The following is a 20,657-nucleotide window of genomic DNA, read 5'->3' on the forward strand; positions in this document are numbered from 1 at the left end:
CTTCCTAGTCAACTGAAGACTTCTGATGTCTTCAATGTGAAGCACTCAACTCTTTATTCGACGAATGCTGATGAAGCTAATATGAACTCGAGGGTGAGTTCTTTTTAATCCGGGGAGACTGATGCAGATCTAACCTATGTTGAAGCTTAACATGACCCTTAAAACTTTAAACGGTCATAACATTTAACTTGAGACTCAGAATCAGACTTTATTTATCGCCACACATGCAAAATTCAAAATCCTACATTTGTTATCAGTGAAATCATAACCATCAAATTTTGATCCCAAATTTCGTCATTTAAATATTTTTAAGAGCCTTTTTTGCTATTTTTGATCATTTTTATTTTTAGAGTACTTAAGGTAATTTTGGGTATTCTTGGTATTTATAAGAGAGGATTTGTCTTAATCTATATCTTGATTTGAGTTAAAATCATTCAGTTATGTACTTTCCTTTTCAAGTAAAAGTTCTATGTCCTATCTTTATAAGTTTGTAATTAAGATATGTTAATTATAATTTCTTTCCTTTATTTAGGTCTTAGGTTGTGACCTATATAAGAGTCTTGTTTAGTTGTTGAGGGATTATCCTCTATTCTCAATAAAAGTTTCTTTTTTAGAGATTCCTTTTCTTGCCTTCTCCTCAATCCTCTCTTCTCATAAGCTCCTAGGATAATCGCTATCCTGCCCGACATCAATAATTCACCTCTTTTAGGCTTATTAAGGTATTATTTATTTAGTCCCTATGGATTGATGTAGTTGATATTTGTCTAAGTATTTATTGTAATAGATTTTAGGGTCAATTTTCAAAGGATGTGAAAATATCTCATTGAGTGTCTGACCTCCTCCATGCAAAGAGTTGTTGTGCTAGAGAAAAATGTTATGTTTGAGAGGTATTCTAAGGTAATCACCTTATAGTTTGTACCTATTTATTAGATAAATAAAGATTCACTACTTAAGTGCATATTCTATATATGTTTGATTGGATCTTAAACTCACTTACTAAATGTCCGCAATATGATTCATAGTGTTCATGTCCGAAAGTGGAGAAGATGGCAAGTTGAGGATGTGACTTGAAGGTTGACAAAGTGAAGACTCCATGTGGTTCTGCAACACAAGAGGCATTAGTGCTGAGCTTGGAAGGGGTTCCTAGCGTTAGCCCTCCGATGCTCAAGTCAGTTTCCGGCAAGTGGAGAATAGTAGAAAACTATAGCTAGAGCATGTGAAATAACGAAATTGAGTATACCTCTACTTGTATATGGGAACCCCCCCCCCCCTTTTATAGTGTCATTGTAGTGTCCATGCACACATTTCAAAGTAGGCACATATTTTCCCAAGCGTCTTACGAAAAGACAAGTACAAAAGTGTCTCTGATACTTTTCCTTAAGCAAGCATGCAAATCCCTGATGTGATAGGCTGAAAACTTCTATTGTACAATTTGTCTGTGGAATATGCTCTGTTGTCAGTGTCACAAACCTCCAAAAGGATACGAGGAGATACGTAGATGGGCCCCGCTATAAGCCGACCAATGATCGCTCAGTAGGGACCCGCTCTGCTCGGCTGTGCTGGACAGAGCAATCTCCCTCCACTTATCTTTTCCAAAATCGAAGGGCTCCTCCTCGAAAGGACATGCCACTCGCTTGGCAAGGACGGTGGTCGAGGGAGGTACTGTCTGTCTATCTCCTAATCTTATGTCGTCCGCTTGGCCCTGCTCGCCCGTTTGGGCGTATCGCCTGTCCAGCCATAACTCAGTCGAACGACCTGTTGGTGCAATCGACCTCCAAGGTTTAAATGTCAGACAAATATATTTAAGTATGTTTAAGTATGGAGCTTGATCATGGAAAGCCCTAGTCATAGCTAGGTAAGGGTGTGAAGTCAACTGAGTCTTGGAAAGTCCTAGTTCTAGGCTAGGAAAGAGAAATCTCGGTATATCGTGGAAGCCAGGTGGATAGGTCTGGAGGACCTAATCCCTGGGTAGCCGAATACTAAGGCAAGGGAAATCTCGGTATATCGTGGAAGTTAGGTGGATAGGTTTGGAGGACCTGATCCCTGGGTAGCCGAATACTGAGTCTTGGTGAGTGAAGCCAAGTGGTGAAAAACCTAGGGGGAGATAACATTAGGCAACGAGAAGTCTTGGAGGAGTGAACTCCAAGCAAGGTTGATCGGATGGTTTCCGACGACCGCGCGCGGTCGACTGGACCAGCGGATCTCAGTAAATCTAGGTTTAGGTTTACCATTATATTCTGCATTACTATTATTGTTGTTGGCTAATATAGTATTGCAGGAAAAGTCCTAGTGGATCAGGCGATTAGACATTGAGCAGGCAAAGTCCAAACATGTCTGGAGGACCATGTTTGGCAGGTAAGTTGAGGTAAACAACTGGAGGAGCGACAGTGAGGTTGAGTTCCTGAAGAGAACAACCTAAGGTCCCTAATCCAATTGAAGAAACCGGGAAGGTTTCCAAGTTGAGATCAAGACAGTTCTACTGTCCTACATTACTCATGCATTATTATATTGTTGTGCTAACATCTGTTTTACAGGTTTATTGTCTAACACTGTTTTGCAGGTTTGGCTGGATCAGTCGACCGAACCGGAGGATCGGTCGATCGAACAAGAAGATATCAAAGCAGTGTTCAGATCATACCATAACAGACCGAGTCTGATCAAGCCATGATCGGTCGATCGAACTAGAGGATCGGTCGATCAAACCCTGATGACTCAGCACAGAATCAACACCGATTAGAAGCAGAAGGAAATTGAGCTGATCGATCGACCGAACCGTATGATCGGTCGACCGAACAAATCAACCATTAATGCACAGCAAATGTGGATCTTGGCAAATCTTGACGAACAAGGAAGGAGCCTGTTCGATCGACCGAAAAATGGGATCCGTCGACCGAACCCTTAATGGACAGTTAATGCAGAAGATCGAATCAGCAATTGGATCTCAGCCAGGATGGAAGGGAGCTGGTTCGGTCGACCGAACAGAGGGATTGGTCGACCGAACCTTAAAGATACTTATAAAAAGGGTTCGAGATCTGAGGCTCAGAATATACTGATTGATCATTAAAACGGCTCTCTCTGCGCAAGCTACACGTGCTACAAGTTCTCTACAAGTTACTCCGTCCGGAAGTACCGACCGAGCTACTATTTCTACTTTCTTGTCGGTATATCATTTCTTAAGTTTGCATTGTATTATTTCATTAGTAAGATAGTAGGTTATTACTATCTTGCTCACTTGTACGTTCTGCTTCTTTCTGAGGATTTCGGAAAGAAGGGTTATAGTGGATTGCCCATCGGTGCGATCAAGGATCGCGGGCCTTCGAGTAGGAGTCGACCTAGACTCCGAACGAAGTAAACGAACTTGTCTCTTTTTATTTTCCGCTGCATAACTCCGTTTTTGAAAGGCTAAAGAAAATTTTTTTAAATGCGCGATATTCCCCCCCCCCCCCCCCCCTCTATCGCACTCATTCGATCTATCATGACCGACCTTGTCTAATCTATGGGCAGCGTCCCTTTACCTTCCTTGACTTTGACATCCACATCAGCTGATTTTCCTTGCTTTGGTGGGGCCCTTCTTCATCACCGTATCACAAGTCGTCCCCTTAAGTCTAGTCTAAGGAGGCTGTAAGTTCGACTAACTGGACAATTAGCAAGTTCTAGAGCTCTTCTTCCCGTTCGGATGCTCTGGGGTTTATAGCTGTCGCTCGGTTGTGATGATCAATGCATATGGCAATCTCCTTTTACTTAGCTTTTCAAAAATCAGAGGGCTCCTTCCCGAACGGACACGTCGCCTACTCAACAAGGATGGTGGTCGGGAGAGGTATTGTTTGTTTATCTCCTAACCTTATACCATCCACTTAGCCTTGCTCGCCCGTTCGAGCATGCCGCCCATCCAGCCATAACTCAGCTAAACGGCCGACCTCGCCTAATATGTGGGCAACGTCCCTTTACCTTCCTTGATTTGGACTTCCACGTCAGTCGACTTTCCTTGCTTTGGTGGGGTCCTTCTTAATCACCGTATCACATAACATGAAAGAATTTGTAATTGGATCATAACTTGTAAGCATCTCTACATGTGCAATTATAAATATATTGAAATAATCTCTAGTCGATAAATTGATGAGTTCAGACATCATCGATTCTGTGAGACTAGCACGCGTTATACTCCTTGTTCTAACCAAATAATTATTTCTCAGTAGCTTGAGACATTGGGATGTCAAAAGTTAAACGTTGATGCTAATTATGTTAACTAGTTCATTAGAGTGATCTGTTATAAAACTTTATATGGTTCTCTATATATTTGGATATGTCAATGAAGCTCTTATTGCAGCTCGAGTGCAAGTTTCATTCAACTTGAGGTATTCAAATTATCTTAGTTATGAAAATTTATACTTTGACATCTTAACCGAACATTTCCATGGAGGTGTAAACCCGAGATGATTGGGTATAAGTCAAAATGTCTAAAGGTGTTTGAATAGTTAACAAAGGATTCACCACTCTTTATAAAAAGAGATGTATGCCCTATGCTCACTTGTTAGGATTGTTACTCAGAGTCTTTGGTCAAAGCATCACATGTTAAGAGTACGGGACTCTTGGATACATGTACAAGTAATTTGAATCTGCAGGACGAGGAAGTATTATTTGGGTTATGTGTGACATAGTCAGCCTAGTGGGGACTAACACATAGACCATATCCTGAACCAAGTGGGTATTAGACCAGTGAAAGGAACGAGACACGACTCATTGTAGTTGTTGAAGAGTTTAGAAGTGGTTCTGGAATCAACTGTGATTTTTAAGTAAATTGGGGATCATGATATACTATTACTATGTGTCACTCATGATCGTTCCATAATTAATGGTTAATTATGAACGACCAACATAATTGAAAATCTATAAGGTTACACGCACTATGAGTTTATCTTAGAGACTTAAAATGAGTTTGAGAATTGAATTCTTAAATCAAGAGAGAGATAAAGTTTAGTTGGACCAAACAGAAAAGATAAATATGGAAAGATATTTGTCGGAACAGAAGCATAGATAAGTCATGACTATTGTAGGAGATATTGATTCATTATGGTTTGATAATAAATCAAAAGGGGTTTGGTTTAGTTATGAAACAACTTAGTTTAATAATAAATCAAAAGAGTTTGGTTTAATTATGAATCAAGATGGTTTGATTTTGAACCAAACTTAATCTTAATAGTAATGAATCAGGTTGACTTTGTTTATTGTGTTTGGGAGATGACTTGCTCACCAAGTCATGTAGAAGTATATAAATATCCTCTATGAAGAGAAGAAAGAAGTGATTTTATTCTTTAAGAGAAAACTCTATTTTGATAAGGGTGCCTTCTCATACTCTTCTCCGTCTCTCTAACTGTCACCTAAGCTCTTGTCGTCCAAGAGTTACCCCGGCCATCTCCAGCCATTGAATTCGATGTCGATGAATTCGATGTCGACGAATTTAGTGCCAACAAATTCAATATTGACGATTTTATTGTCACATCGCTCTCCAAATCATGCCGTGAGAGTTCTCTCAGATCGCTCTGTCTTCGCATGCAAGGCTACTACCTTTTGTGAAGATGGAACTCGTGACTTCTGAAGTTGTCTTGACAATAGCTCAGTGTGGATATGAATAGAGGCGATGCTTTCGAGTGTCGTTTGGTTTATTCCAATTCCACTCCTCATAGATCGGCCGCTTGCTCGTTGATTCTGAAGGAGGATTGCCTTGCGAGACTAGCAAATGTTCTCTACAAGATTCGTTAATGAACTTTAAAGGTACACTTAGCGTAAATTTATTTTTCATATAATTTTATATTATGATCATGTTTGCATGAGATATATCTTGTATGTGTGTGATGTGTATTGTGATAATTAGAAATTATTATAATTTATATCTTCCGCTACACATATTTACAAAATGTATTTTAGTATGTACCACATCAGACATTCTCTAACATAAAATATTCCTTATGATTTATCCACTCTAAAAGTATATGGGGTCGCTTAGAAGAGGTCACTAAGATACGACTTTACTTTTTAATTGAATGGATGAACAAAAAAAAAAAAATGGAAGAACCGGGTTAGAAGGTTTAATAATAAAATAGTACATTATATTGTTAATTGGGAATTCAAAAAAAAAATCATCTTAAGCCCAATGATCTCCTGGATCATGATGAAATTTGATTTGAAGATTTAAAATTAATTAATCAATGATAGAAATTGCATATTAAAAAAAACGTCTGAACTGATCGTGAAATTTGATTTGATCATTTAGGACTGATTGGATGAATAATTAAATATAAAAAATAAAATAAAATGAGCCCGAGCTAAATTCTAGGTAGGCTAACACCTCCCTCCATCTTTGTTTCTAGTTCAGATCCTCTGTCCCTATTTCTCTTTGTCCCCATGTCCTACTGTCGATCGGACGGATCAGATTACATCACAATACATCATGATATCTTTAAGATGTGTACAGTATCCTTGTGATGTGCAAGACATCCTTGAGATGTAATCTGACCTGTCCGATCGGCAGTGGGACACGAGGACAGAAAGAAATGGGGATAGAGGATCTGAAGTTCTCTGCTTCTGCTATAGGATTTGGATTTTTGCCCCAAGGGTATAGTTAAGTTGGTACCTATTAATGAGAAGGGTTTAAATCATGACTGCAATAAATAAACCTCCCACTTAGTGGTCACTCATACCTAATTTAACTTATTTCATTTCACCGTGAAACTAATGATAAGGAGCTCTTGACGTGAACTAAATATCACATTTTACATCAATTGAGCCATGGAATTTGGTAGGATGGAACATGAGGATTGCAAACTCATATTGATCCACCAAGTTTGCAATTCTTTATCGCATCTGCCAAGTAAACTCTGCATTTGCCTAGCTAAACAGTAGGAACGGCTAAGAAAAAATGAACCGCATCTTTTACTTTTGCTAATATCCAAATTTTTATAGAATCACACATCTCTTTTCAAAAATATCCCTCCTGGGACGGAGTCAAGAATTTGCTCAGTTTTATTATTTTTTTTTCCAGTTTTAGAGGGACTGGTCCGGCTCTCCCACCGGCGGAGTCAAAAATTTTACATTGTGAGGAAGGAGACGGTCATCTTATTCCACACCGCCTTGGCTCTGCCCCTGTTCCTCCTCCTTTTGTACACTCACTTTTTTGATTCACTCAGGGCGAGAGTTTCGCCTTTTGCCACTTTTTTGATCCACTCGTCCCCACGGGCTGGATCAGCTGGAAGGATGTCTGACGCTTGCAACGGAAGTTCAGGGGTCGAAGGTCGTCAGTTGCACACGGACGTAAAATCTCGGTCTGCTGTGCTTTAAATTCCACTTAACCCTCAGTCACCCTTCCTACCCAGCTTAACCGTGATTTACCTCCTTTGGATATCTGTGAGGCCGGACCCAGAGGACCGTTAAGGTGACGGTTCCACCTTTTGCAACTTTTTGATCCACTCAAATACTAAAACACATTTAAAATATTTTTTAAAAAAATAAAAAGGACTGTTTCTCTCTTTTGAAAAAAAAAACTCTCATTAAATATAAGGCGTAATCAAAATTAAGAGACATGATTAGATTAATTTGGATACAATCATAAGTCTAGATTAATTACAATAAGCAAAAGATAGTGATACATTAATCAACCTAAAAGGAAGGGGATGATAGCCACAGTAAGCATAATTCATCAAAGCAGTAGAGCTTCTCTATCCCTGAATGGTTTTTTAACAAAGTTGCATAAAAGAAAAGAGCATGCACCAAAGGGGAATCAAAACCCCTCTATCTTTGCCACTAAACAACAAATATTAGTGGGGAATGACTCTAGATAGATCCTTCAATGATCACCAACTTTCACATGGCCAGCATCCATCCATCCTCCCTCAAAATTCTTTCAGTTCTTTCTCAAAAGACATGATTCCTGACACCTTAGGCATGACTCAGATCCTCGCCAGGAACAAGGAATATGAGAGGAGCAAAATCATAAAGAAAGAGGCCACGTTGGGACTCGGAAGAAGCATGGTCCCGCCACTGGAATCAAAGCTGCTGGTTGTCCCTGAGGGGCCCAGCCCTCCCAGCACACCTCCAGTCCCTGTGCCGGTGCCGGTGCCGGTGCCCGTGCCCGTGCCCGTGCCCGTGCCCGTGCCGGTGTTAGGGTTGAAAGTGGGAGGAGTCAGGGAAGTTGGGGGAGAAAGAGTTGTCCCCATTGGGGTTGTGCTTGTTGGTGGAGTGGTGCTTGTTGGAGTGTTACTTGCAGGAGTTGTTGTAGGAATGCCTGAACTCCCGGCAGCACTGGTTCAACAACAAATTTAAGATAATAATAATAATAAGTTTTTTTTAAAAAAAAAGTATATATGAAAAGCAAATTTCACAGTGAAAACACAATTAAGCAAAGTTAAAGTGAAGAAAAGTAATGAAAACGACTCTACTGACTCATCGATGATTTGAATAGAGCAGATTGTTCTACAAAAGAAAGAATCTGAACAAAAAAAAGCAAGTGCACTAAGGAAATCAAACACAGATAGGCTAGAATTAGATTCCTCCTCTATCATGTTGGGGGGAGGCATAAAAGATCAAAAAGATGGAAAGATCTTTTAGCCTAACAATACACCAAAAATAAAGCTTTCTTTTGATCAAGGAGTAGTAGTGGCAATCGAAGCTATGCACAATTCCAAGATGCACGTACCTTGAACTTGCAGGATAGGTGCAACCATTGCTCCCTGAAACAATGGATGGAAGATAACAAACGTCAAGACACCTCTTGTTTGAATCAGAGGGGGGAGGAGGGTTTTTTAATCAGTGGTTACCGGGATCAGTGGTGCTTAACGTAGCACTGCCAGAGAAGTCGCAGGATCCCTGTGCCTGGGCTTTCCTCTGGTAGTAGCTGTTGACGGCATAAGAGCAGTGCGCGAGCACTGTGTTGGGGTTGTAGCAGGCCCCGTTTTGAGTGATAGGGCTGCAGTCTGCCCCTGCTCCACAGGCATAGTCCAGTGCCTTTTGCAGCACGTTGCTGCTCATATCAGACCGGCAAACGCACCAAGCAGCATCTAGAAAAACGACGTCTTGTAAAACAGCAAAAGAAGATTGCAATAGATCAAGGCAAAGGAAATGAATACCTGAAGCAGAGAGCATAGTCAGCGCGGTGAGCATGAGCAACAACAGGAAAGCAGCCATGGCAAAGCTACAGACTGAGAACGGAGTCTGAGATCAGAGAGAAAAGAACAGGACAGAGGGGTGGGCGGTGGCTCGTTGCTCGCATTTAATATGTCAGCTCCTTTAATATATAACAATTTACGGGCACGTATGTTTGGCAGACGAGCAAACGTTTTTTAAACTTTTGGATCGGAGTACGTGGCGTGGTGTCGAGGGGAGGTGGATCGTAGGTGGATTGGTTGGTGGAATGAGGATGAAAATGAGAGGCGTGGTGGTGCTTTTTTCTTGCTGAACTCGAGGCCGAGGCGAGATGAGCAGTAGCTGCAAGGGTTGGGTTGGACATCCGAACGTGGAACGCAGTTGCAGGCAGCTGCCTACTGCTTGACTTATCTGTCGGGTTTAATGAGTAGATCAACCCTCTGTTTACTTCGATGGAAAAAAGAAGGCAAAGAAAACGATAAAAATTAAAATGGCTCCCTGTTTTTTTCAGTACCGACTCTTCAGTACTGATCTATTGTTATTTTAGACTTAAATTCCAAATCGATTGAATGCATTACGGTCGCTATAATATCGTAGCGGTTATTATCGTAATTATGATTTTATAAATACTATAATATAAATATTAAATTAAGGATTAGAAAAATATTAAAATTTTGATATACCATATATTGGAGATATGAACCATATGGATTTAATGGTATATTAAAAATTTAGACATTTTATTTGTATCTACTTTAATGTGAATATTAGATTAGGGATGAGGAAAATATTAAAATTTTACTCTGTCAAAATATACTTATTCATACTGATTTAATAGTATAATGAAAAATTTAGTACGGTGTATGATACTGTATAGAAATTTTCAATATTAGTATAAGATTAATATCAAAATTTTGATATATGATCTTGTCCGAAAGTCAAAGAGATAGAAAGTCGGGAATGTGGCACTCCTGCTGACCGTCTGTAGACTCCGCTTAGACCTACAACACAAACTACGTCAGTGCCGAGCCAGGGAAGGGGCCCCAGCGTTGGCCCTCCGACGCTCAAGTCAATCACCGACGATAAGGTATAAGGCAGAGCGACAAGAACACTGTAGCGTAAATAGTGAAGATTGCATACCTCCGCCGATATTTGAACCCCCCCCCCTTATAAAGGGCTCCCGCTCCCCGAGACGGACACGCTTCCCAAAGCTTTCCTGAAAAGACTTGTTAGTAAAGTGCCCCTGACACAATACCTTAACAGGTCGAGCATATCTCTAAAGTGACAGTGGAAGCTTCCGTCGTGCGATCTTTTGGTTGTCCATGCCTGGTGTCGGTGGCACCAACTCCCAAAAGGTTGTCGCTGGATATCAGAGGGAGTGTACTGCTAGGCCGAGCGAGTTGGCCACTCGGCCAGGATCTCGCCACTCTGGTGCCCCGTCCGATCGGCCAGAACCTCACTACTCATGTGCGTGCCTTCTCGACCGAAGTTCCCCTTTGCCACTGCCACTACCGAAACATGCTGTCAGGCCTAGCGGGGTAGCCTCTCGACCGAAGTTAAACTCTGCCCATATCAAGCTCTGCTGTCTGGCCGAGCGGGGTAGTCACTCAGCCCGACTTCTGCACCTCGTCTCCTCCTTTGTTCGACGTCCAATAATCCTTTGAGCGTCGGTCGTTTGGCTCCTCCCCGTGTCGAAGGCAGTGGCGGATCGGGGCCTTCTCCCCCGATCGGGGTGTACTTCTCCCGATCGGTCGATGCTATCTGCGCGTTAACCGCCTTGACTTTGACCTCCACCGTGGCCACGGGGTGGGCCCCTCATCATCACCGCATCACATTGCCTCCACCTCAAGTCTAGTCGAAGGAGGTTGCAAGTCCGACTGACTGTACAATTGTCTGAGTAGTTTTCCGCCCGATCGGCCTTCGGCCTTACTTGGTTTCTAATCGAGATGCAACCGCTCCTTGTTGATCGGCCTGTTGAAGCATATCATTCAGCTGTAGATATGTTTCCTCAATCCGATCGGCGCAACGAAGGCTTACGTCACCCAGATTTCTAGGAAATCATGTAAATCTCTTCGTATTAAGGCTGAGTGTGCCCCCATGTCCTCATTAAATGTCGACCCATGGCCATGCGTCACGTGTCATGCCCACTGCCGCCACACGCTTGACGTGACAGGCGTATATCCGCTGGTGATGTGACGTTTGGTGGTTCAAATTCAAAGATCAGATCTCAGCCTAGGTTTCTGAGACCTAGATTGGATGGCTCCGGTCGGTCGGCCCCCAGGCTTATAAGCCCGTGCACGTTACCGCCTTTGCGCACTTCTTCGAGTTCTTCGGCAACGCTCCTTCTGTGCTCCGGCGATGTTCCTCTTTCCCTGCTCCTCTAGCGACCTTTTTCCAGTAAGCTTTTCTTCCCATCGCCCCCTGCTTTCTCATCTTCCGGCGTTTGTCCTTCCCCATCTTTCAAGTTTTTTGGCATCTGAGTGTTCCGGCGATAATTCTGCCAGTAGATTTTCTTTCCTTCGTATCTCTTCACCTTCCTTTGTTTTGCAATAGCGAGTTCCTCACAGCCTCCCGCCAGCATCCCTGGGCTCTAATACACCTCTACCGAGTCCTGGTTTGACGCCGGTGACGCTGAGAGTTTGACAGTCGCATTCGAGTTTTCGCCTAATTATCAAGTCTTTCTTCCATCTCCTTCCGATCGGCCAAATTCTCCGTCGCCCGGCTATCTTACCTTCTTTCGAGATCAATTTATCGCTGGTCTGCGGTTCCCTATTCATCCCTTCTTCCCTGCTGTTTGTAAATATTTCCGCATCTCCCTTCACTAACTAGTGTTGAACTCCTTTTGGCTGATGTGCGAGGTCATCGTTCTTTTCTGCCTGCACGACATTCCTCTTACCCCCGGATCTTCCTCTATTTTTATTATCCAAAACTGTCCGAGCCAGGGACTTTCCTTTTTCAAGCCCGAGTGGGCTTGATTTTCTTCGTCAAAATGCCGACCTCCAATAAGTATTGGAGGGAATATTTCTTTTTTGTATGCCTTCCCGAGCGGTCAGACTTCCCAACCCACTGGCAGCTCGAAGTGGCGCCTCAGCCTCCCTTGAAACAGTACAAAAGTCGGTCAGACTATCTCAACGCTGCTTCCATGCTAGTCAGTCAGAAGTATGACATCCACAAATTGCTGTTGAGGGGTGTCCTCTACAACTTCGGCCTGAGTCCGATCTGCACCCGGCTTCCGTCCAGCCTAGGTATGAGACTTCTTCCATCCTCCTTTTGATTCTAACTGATTTTTCTTCCTCTTTTGCAGCCGAAGTCATGCTACGCGTACGTTTAGCCGGCAAGACGAAACTTGTGGATGTCACAATCAATGTGGCCAATATAGAAGAATTGGAGAACCACGGCCTATAGCCGGTCGGCTCACAAGAAGAGCCATGAGATGAGAGCGAAGCGGCTCCCGTTTTGGCAAGTGGTGGAGCGACTGGTGGCTCGCAACCTCCTTCCGAATGGCTTTCGATCGTTGAAGTTCAGGGTGCTTCGGGCTCAACCGAGTCACTGATTAGGCGCCGAGTGGAGCCTTCATCACACTCTGCCACTTCGGGGGTGCGATCCGCCGAACGGGTCGAGACGTTGACCCCCGCTCCCGTTCAAGAGTCCACTGCTATTGAGTCGTCAGATCAGACTCCTTCCCTCTCCGATTTGCCGCAAGGAACCTTCTGCGCGCCGCCAGTGGCCTTCCTGCCACCAAAGTCGAAGGCCAAGAAGTCTAATATCCGTCTGATGTCTTCATCCAGGTCGTCCGGACAAGCTACTTCTGCACAATCCGCCCCGATCGGTCATCGCCATATTACGACGATTCTTCACCTGCCGACCGAAGAGTGGCGCGAGTCGGCAGGCGCTTCATCTCGAGCCCTCAAGCACCAAATCATCATCCAAGGGCCACTCGCCCAAATATGGGTTGACGCTCGGGCCCGTGCAGCGATGATGCCTCCGGGGGCGCTCGCGGACAGCCACACCCAGATGTCTACTGGGATAAGTTTTGCCTTTTCATAGTGTATTTCCGATCGGCGCTTATATTCTCTTTGTTTGTAGTACTGGGTGGAGAGCCTGACTATGTGCCAAAGTCTCACTTTTTTGGAGGAGGAAGTGAAGAAGATAAAGGTGTCGAGCGGGCAATCCTCCACCTCTTAAGAGCATCGAGGTGGCTAAACTGTGGGCTGATCTGGAGAAGAGCACCAAACTGCTCGAGGCCGAATGAGACAAGAGTTCAGGGCAGGCCACTCTACTGGCTCGTCTCAATAAGAATGTCACTACCTTCGACAATAAAATTGAGTCAACCAATGCGAGGAAGAATCGGGTCATCGAAGACCTTGAACTGAAGAATAAGGAGGCCCGGGTCATTGCCCAAAAACTCAAGGAAGCTGAGGATTTCTTGGTCGCCACTGGAACAGCTGGTCAGCCGAAGAAGCTGTTGGGGTTGCAAGGTTGCAAACATAGTCCCATATTGAAAACACATGGAAAAGATCATGGGTTTATAAGAGAAAGATATCTCCATTGGCGTGAGGCCTTTTGGGGAGAGCCCAAGAGCAAAATTATGAGGGCTTAGGCCCAAAGTGGACAATATCATGCTATTGTGGATATATCTAAATTCTTTTCGATCCTACAATTGGTATCAGAGCCCGGACTGCCAGAAGGTTTAACCGCCGACTGTGCACAAGAGCTATGGTCTGATTGAACCATGTGAATACAATATTGACCTCGAATAAAGAAAGTGGGAGCTCCTATATTCGGATCAAGAGGACCAGACACCAGGCAGGAAGTCCTAGTAGGTCGGGTGGACCGAGGGGCAAGAAGTCCTAATAGGTCGGGTAGACCGAGGGGCAGGAAGTCCTAGTAGGTCGGGTAGACCGAGGGGCAGGAAGACCTGGTGGGTCGAGGATCGGACGTGGGAAGCCCATGGTCCTTTGTTTGAGGGGGGGATTGTTGGGGTTGCAAGGTTGCAAACATAGTCCCATATTGAAAACACATGGAAAAGATCATGGGTTTATAAGAGAAAGATATCTCCATTGGCGTGAGGCCTTTTGGGGAGAGCCCAAGAGCAAAACCATGAGGGCTTAGGCCCAAAGTGGACAATATCATGCTATTGTGGAGATATCTAAATTCTTTTCGATCCTACAGAAGCTGCCCTTCGCGGCCAACTCGCCGCCAAAGATAACGCGCTGGCCATCACGAAGGATGAGCTGGAGGCCTCCTGAGCAGCTTTGAAGACTTACTAAGATGCTGAAGCTGGCTGGTTCGAAGCGATGAAGAAGAATTATATCCGCTTGGACGCTTTCAACGATAAAGTTATCGATTGGGCACTCCACCTGTTCGACCTGGCGATCGACGAGACGATCGACCAGCTCAAAGAGGGTGGTTACCTGTCCGCAGCTCTGACCAGCAACATCATCAACCGGGATAAACTTACCGTGTTGCTGCCTGACGACGCTTTAGATTACCTTGAGTGAGACCGAGAGTTTTTGCAAAAATTTTGAAATTTTAATGAATACTTATCCGTTCGGCCAAGCTTGATCTCCTTGTATTTGTTTTTTCAATTCGTGACTCCTCCATTCATCTACGATTAGTCTATCCATCCGATCGATCCTCTTTGTCTTCAAAGTTCTTATAATTTTGCGACCTTCCGATTGGCCCTAGGAGTATTTTTGAAGAATAGTCTTGAGTGGTCATTGTATTTTGAAGACTTTGAGCTTTTTGAAGACTGCTCGACCCCAATTGGGGGAGATAGGAGGTCTAATATGCTGGTCCGAGACCAGTGAAAATCAGTTGACCCCGAACATGGGAGATAAGAGATCTGATATGTTGGCCCGAGACCAGTGAAGATCACTTGACCCCGAACGGGGGAGATAGGAGATTCGATATGCTGGTCTGAGATTAGTGAAGATCACTCGACCCAACTGGGGAGATAGGAGATCCAATCTGCTGGTCCGAGACTGGTAGATGGCGTAGACAGGGGTTTATAGTCGTTACTCGACCGTTGGTGAAGACCAAGGTTAAGGTCATCGCTTGACCGTTGATGGAGACAAGAGTTTAAGGTCGTCACTTGACCGTTGACAGAGACTAGAGTTTAAGGTCGTCGCTCGACCGTTGGCGAAGATAAGGATTTAAGGTTGCCACTCGACTGTTGGTGAAGATAAGGGTTTAAGGTTGTCGCTCGACAGTTGATAGAGACAAGAGTTTAAGGTCGCCGCTCGACCGTTGATGGAGTCAAGAGTTTAACATCGCCGCTCGACCATTGATGGAGACAAGAGTTTAAGGTTACCGCTCGATCGTTGACGTAGACCGAGGTTTAAGGTCGCCGCTCGACCGTTGACGTAGATCGGGGTTTAAGGTCGTCGCTCGACCGTTGACGGAGACTAGAGTTTAAGGTTGTCGCTCTACCGTTGATAGAGACAAGAGTTTAAGGTCGTTGCTCGACCATTGATGGAGACAAGAGTTTAAGGTCATCGCTCGACCATTGATTGAGACAAGAGTTTAAGGTCGCCGCTCGACCGTTGAGGGAGACACATTCCAAGAAGCCTTCACTTTTTATTCACATTTTCCCCCGCGTTGAGGAAACATACAAAAATACGATATTTACTCGCGCACCTCTCATCAGGCCTTGTAGGGTTGGAGATGATTCGCACTCCATGACCTCTCGAGCTGTCTTCCCTCTTCATCCTCCAAATAGTAGGCGCCCGAACGGAGCTTTTGGACGATCTTGAAAGGTCCTGCCCATGGGGCTTCAAGCTTGGAGACGTCGTCGACCGACTTCAATTTCTTCCAAACGAGATCGCTGACCTGGAAGGACCTCGAGATCACCCTCCAGTTATAGTTCTGTTTCATCCGTTGCCGGTACGCCAAGAGCCGAACAGCTGCTTTCGCCCGTGTTTCATCCACCAAGTCGAGCTCCATGAGCCTCCGTTCGGTGTTTCCTTCATCGTAGTACTGCACCCAATCAAATTCTACTCCGACTTCCATGGGGGTAACTATCCTACCGCCATATACCAAGTGGAAAAGGGTTACGCTGGTCGCCGCCTTCAGGGTTGTGCGAAGGCCCCACAATACACTGGGGAGCTCGTCGACCTAGCTGCCTCCAACGTGGTCGAGCCGAGCATGTAAAACTCTGAGGATCTCCCAATTGGCGACTTCGGCTTCTCCGTTATCTTGGGAGTAGGCCATATAGGTGAAGGTCTGTTGGATATCATAGCCCTCACACCACTCTCTAAGCCTCTGACTGGCGAATTGTCTCCCATTGTCTGATACAAGTTGGTGTGGGATACCGAACTGATATATGATGTTCTGCCAAACAAATTTAATAACCATCTGCTCGGTTATTCTTGCAAGTGGTTCGACTTCCACCCACTTCGAGAAGTAATCGATCGCGACAAACAGAAATTTTCGTTGATCGGTCTCCATGGGGAATGACCCAACGATATCCATGTCCCATTGGTCGAACGGGCAAGGTACTATGGATACCTTCATTTCCTCGGTCGGTCGATGCAGAAGGTTGTGATACTTCTGGCAAGACAAGCAGGTGGCCACCGTCCGAGCGACATCTTTTTGGAGGGTCAACCAACAATATCTGACCATGAGTATCTTTCGAGCTAACGAACGGCCGCCCGGATGTCCTCCGCAGGAGCCTTGGTGCACCTCCCACAAAATGTACTTGACATCTTCCGATCCAACGCATTTGAGTAGGGGCCTGGAGAAAGCTCTCTTATTAAGCTGGTCCCCAATTAAGGTGAATCATCCGACCCTCTTCTTCAGCAAGCGAGCTTCTTTTGGATCGGCAAGTGCACCTCCCGACCGCAAGAACTCTATCAGGGTCGTTCTCCAATCGCTAGGGAAGGTTATTCCTTTTATTCAGTCGATATGCACCACAAGTGATATATGTTTGATCAGCTGCCCTATGACGATCGACGATAGCAAACTGGTTAATTTTGCTAACTTATCCGCCGTCTGGTTCTCCGATCAGGGGATCTTTTATATAATGACCTCCTGAAAGTTGGTCTTCAGCTTTTCGAAGGCTTCTGCATAGAGCCTGAGTCGGCCGTTGCTGATCTCGAACGTCCCGGATAGTTGCTGAGCAGCCAACTGAGAATCCAAGTGGATGAGAACTTTAACGGCTCCCATATACCGAGCTGCCTGTAGGCCGTCTAGCAGTGCCTCATACTCTGCTTCATTATTAGTGCCTCTGTAGTCCAGCCGAACGGAGAGTTGCATCCAGTCCTCCCGAGGTGAGATAAGAAATATGCCGATTCTGCTGCCTTGCCGAGTGGACGAGCCGTTAACATATATCTTCATGTTGCTTCCGGCTCAACATTTGGACCTCTATGATGAAATCCGCCAAGGCCTGAGTCTTGATTGCCACTCAGGGTTGATATTGAATGTCGAATTCACTTAGCTCGGTCATCCATTTGATTAGCCTTCCTGATGCTTCGGGGTTGAGAAGAACTCGTCCCAAGGCGCTGTTAGTTAGCACAATGATTGTGTGCACTAGGAAGTACGAACGAAGCCTCCAAGCGGTGAGAATCAAAGGGTAAGCTAATTTTTTGAGATCGGTGTAGCGAGACTCTTTATCCTTCAATATATGACTAAAAAATATACAGGTTGCTGCTCTTGACCATTCTGCCTAACCAGAGTTGATCCAACGGCATGTTCGTTGGATGACAGATAAATCCGAAGTGGCTCACCAACAACCGGCTTGGCCAATAAAGGCAAGGAGTCCAGATATTCTTTGAGCTCTTCTAATGCACGATCGCACTCGGTGCCCCATTGGAATTTCGTAGCTCTACGAAGCACTTTGAAGAATGGCAGGCTCCGATCAGACAACTTGGATATGAATTTGGACAGTGTCGTGATCTGACTGGCCAGCTGTTAAGCTTCTTTTAAGTACCGTGGTGGTGGCATCTCTTGCAACGCTTTGACTTTGCTAGGATTAGCCTCAATGCCTCGCTCGATGATGATATAACCCAGAAAGCGACTACTCTTTACGCCGAACAGACACTTACCGAGGTTCAGCTTTATCCCATAAGTCCTCAGCGTTCGTCAGGTCTCATTGATATCTGCGCATAGGTCAGCAGTTCAGAGAGATTTAATTAATATGTCGTCGACGTATACCTCCATATTACGGTCGATCTACCGTCGGAACACCTTGTTCATCAGCCTCTGGTAAGTGGCTCCGGCGTTCTTGAGTCCGAACGGCATGACGTTGTAGCAGTAAGTTTCGTTGGTCGTAATGAAGCTGACCTTCTCCTAGTCTTCGTGGGCGAGCGGCACTTGGTGATACCCTTGGTATGCGTCGAGCATGAAGATCAGCTCAAAGCCTGCCGTTGAGTCCACCATCTGGTCTATCCTAGGCAACGGATAGAAGTCCTTTGGACACGTCTTGTTGAAATCGCGGAAGTCGATGCAAACCCGTCATTTATTGCTCGGCTTGGAGACTAATACGACATTGGTCAACCAGCTCGGGAATTGAACTTCTTTAGTATGGCCGGCCTCCAGCAATTTCTCTATCTCCGCCCGAATGATCAAATTTTGCTCCATGCTGAAGTCCCTTTTTCTTTGCTTCACCGACCGAGTGTCTGGTCGGACATGAAACTCATGCTGAGCCACTCTCGGGGAGATACCGGGAAGCTCGTGTGTCGACGAGGCGAACACATCGTGACTTTATCTAAGGCAGGCGACCAGCTCTGCCTTCTTCTCCACCTCCAGGTCGACGACAATAAAGGTGATTGCTTCCGCTCGACTGGGATGGATCTGAACCTTCTCCTTTTCTTCGTACACTAATGTAGGAAGCTTTTCAGTGATCCTGTTCACCTCCAAGCGCGGATTCTTCCGAGAGTTTCTCGTCTTGGACTTGACCATCTCGACATAGCATCGCCGACCTGATCGTCTTTGACCTCGCCCACCCGGTTATCTACCAGGAACTTCATTTTTTGGCAGTAAGTAGATACTACTCCGGAGCTCATTGAGGGTCGGCCGGTCCAAGATAACGTTGTAGGCCGACGGTGCGTCGACCATGATGAAGTTCGTGGTTCTGGTTCTCCTCAATGGTTCTTCCCCGAGCGAGATGGCCAGTCAGGCCTGCACGAGCGACAGCACTTCATTTCCCGTGAAACCGTAAAGAGGGGTCGTCATGGGTAGTAACTCATTCCGATCAATCTGTAATTGATCGAACGCCTTCTTGAAGATGATGTTCACCGAACTCCCTGTATCAACAAAAGTTCGATGAATAGTGTAATTAGCGATTACCGCCCGGATGATCAACGCGTCGTCGTGAGGGATCTCCACTCCCTCCAAGTCGCTGGGGCCAAAGCTATCACGGGCGAGCACGGGCTAGGCTGACGTCACTCAAATTTCTTGGAAATCGTGTAAATCCCCGCTCATTAAGGCTGAGCATGCTCTCGCGCCTTCATTAATTGTCGACCCATGGTGGTGCACCACGTGTCATGCCCGTTCCCGCCGCACGCCTGACGTGACAAGCGTGATATGACATTTGGCGGTTTGAATTCAACGGTGAGATCTTGGCCTGAGTTTCTGCGACCTAGATCGGACGGCTCCGGTCGATCGAGCCCGAGCCTTATAAGCCCGCTGCGTCACTTCATTCGCACACTTCAAGTTCAAGTTCTCCGACAGTCGTCTGTTCCCATTTCCTTCGTTCTCCAGCGACGCTGCGCCTGTGCCCCTGCTACGCTCCTCCTTTCTTCTCCGGCGCCCTTTCTCCCGTAACCCTTCTCCCAATCGCGCCCGCCTTCGATCTTTTTCAGCATTTCTTTTTGTTCTGGCGACATTCCCGTAGCTTTCTTTTTGCCTTTCTCAGTTTTTGCAATGGCAAGTTTTTCGCAGTCGTCTGCCTATATCCCTGGACCCTGGTACACATCAATGGATCTAGGTTTGATGGGGGTGACGCTGAGAGCTTGCGAGACGTTTTTGAAATTCCTTCCAATCATCAGATCATTCTGCTTTCTCCATCCGATCGGTCAAACTTTCTGCCGACCGGCTGTATCTGCTTATTTCGGGATCAATTTATCGTCGGTCTGCGGTTTCTCCTTCATTCCCGTAGTCTGTAAATATTTTTGTATTTCCCTTAATCAACTCGTGTCGAACTCCTTCTGTCTGCTGTGCGGCATCGTTATTTTGTTTCGTCTGCACGACATCTCCCTTACTCCACGGGTCTTCCACTATTTTTACTATCTCAAATTGTCTGATCCGGGGACTTTCCTCTTCCAGTCTCGAGTCGATTTAGTATTCTTCAACAAGATGCCGACCTCCAACAAGCACTGGAAAGAATACTTTTTCTTCATGCGCCTTCCCGAGCGGACAGACTTTCCGACCAGCTGGCGGCTCAAAGTGGTGCGTCAGCCACCCTTGAAGAGCTACAAGAGCCGATCTGACTACTTGAACACAACCTCCATGCTAGCCGGTTAGAAATACGCCTTCCCACAGATGGCGCCAAATATGATCCTGTCCGAAAGTCGATGAGATGG

At 45.3% G+C, this 20,657-nt stretch overlaps 1 protein-coding gene across 1 annotated transcript; it reads right to left on the minus strand.

Annotated features, from left to right (window-relative positions):
• Window positions 1-7,585: 7,585 nt before the first annotated feature.
• On the minus strand, window positions 7,586-9,489 carry LOC121985140 (PLASMODESMATA CALLOSE-BINDING PROTEIN 3-like). Its single transcript, XM_042538429.1, has 4 exons — window positions 9,120-9,489; window positions 8,811-9,050; window positions 8,690-8,723; window positions 7,586-8,295 (listed from the first exon to the last, which is right to left on the minus strand). Exons 1-4 carry the CDS (start codon window positions 9,175-9,177, stop codon window positions 7,944-7,946), a joined length of 684 nt encoding a protein of 227 aa, XP_042394363.1. The 5' UTR covers window positions 9,178-9,489; the 3' UTR covers window positions 7,586-7,943.
• Window positions 9,490-20,657: the final 11,168 nt, after the last annotated feature.

This window comes from Zingiber officinale, chromosome 5B (genome assembly GCF_018446385.1).
Source record: "Zingiber officinale cultivar Zhangliang chromosome 5B, Zo_v1.1, whole genome shotgun sequence".
NCBI lineage: Eukaryota > Viridiplantae > Streptophyta > Magnoliopsida > Zingiberales > Zingiberaceae > Zingiber > Zingiber officinale.

Bases quoted from the DNA above. Each gene is read 5' to 3' on its own strand.
- LOC121985140 (XM_042538429.1), bottom strand. From the start codon at position 9,177: ATGGCTGCTTTCCTGTTGTTGCTCATGCTCACCGCGCTGACTATGCTC. The intron at 9,051-9,119 runs GTATTCATTTCC...TCGTTTTTCTAG, and splicing joins GACTATGCTCTCTGCTTCAG to ATGCTGCTTGGTGCGTTTGC. The intron at 8,724-8,810 runs GTAACCACTGAT...CCATTGTTTCAG, and splicing joins GTTAAGCACCACTGATCCCG to GGAGCAATGGTTGCACCTAT.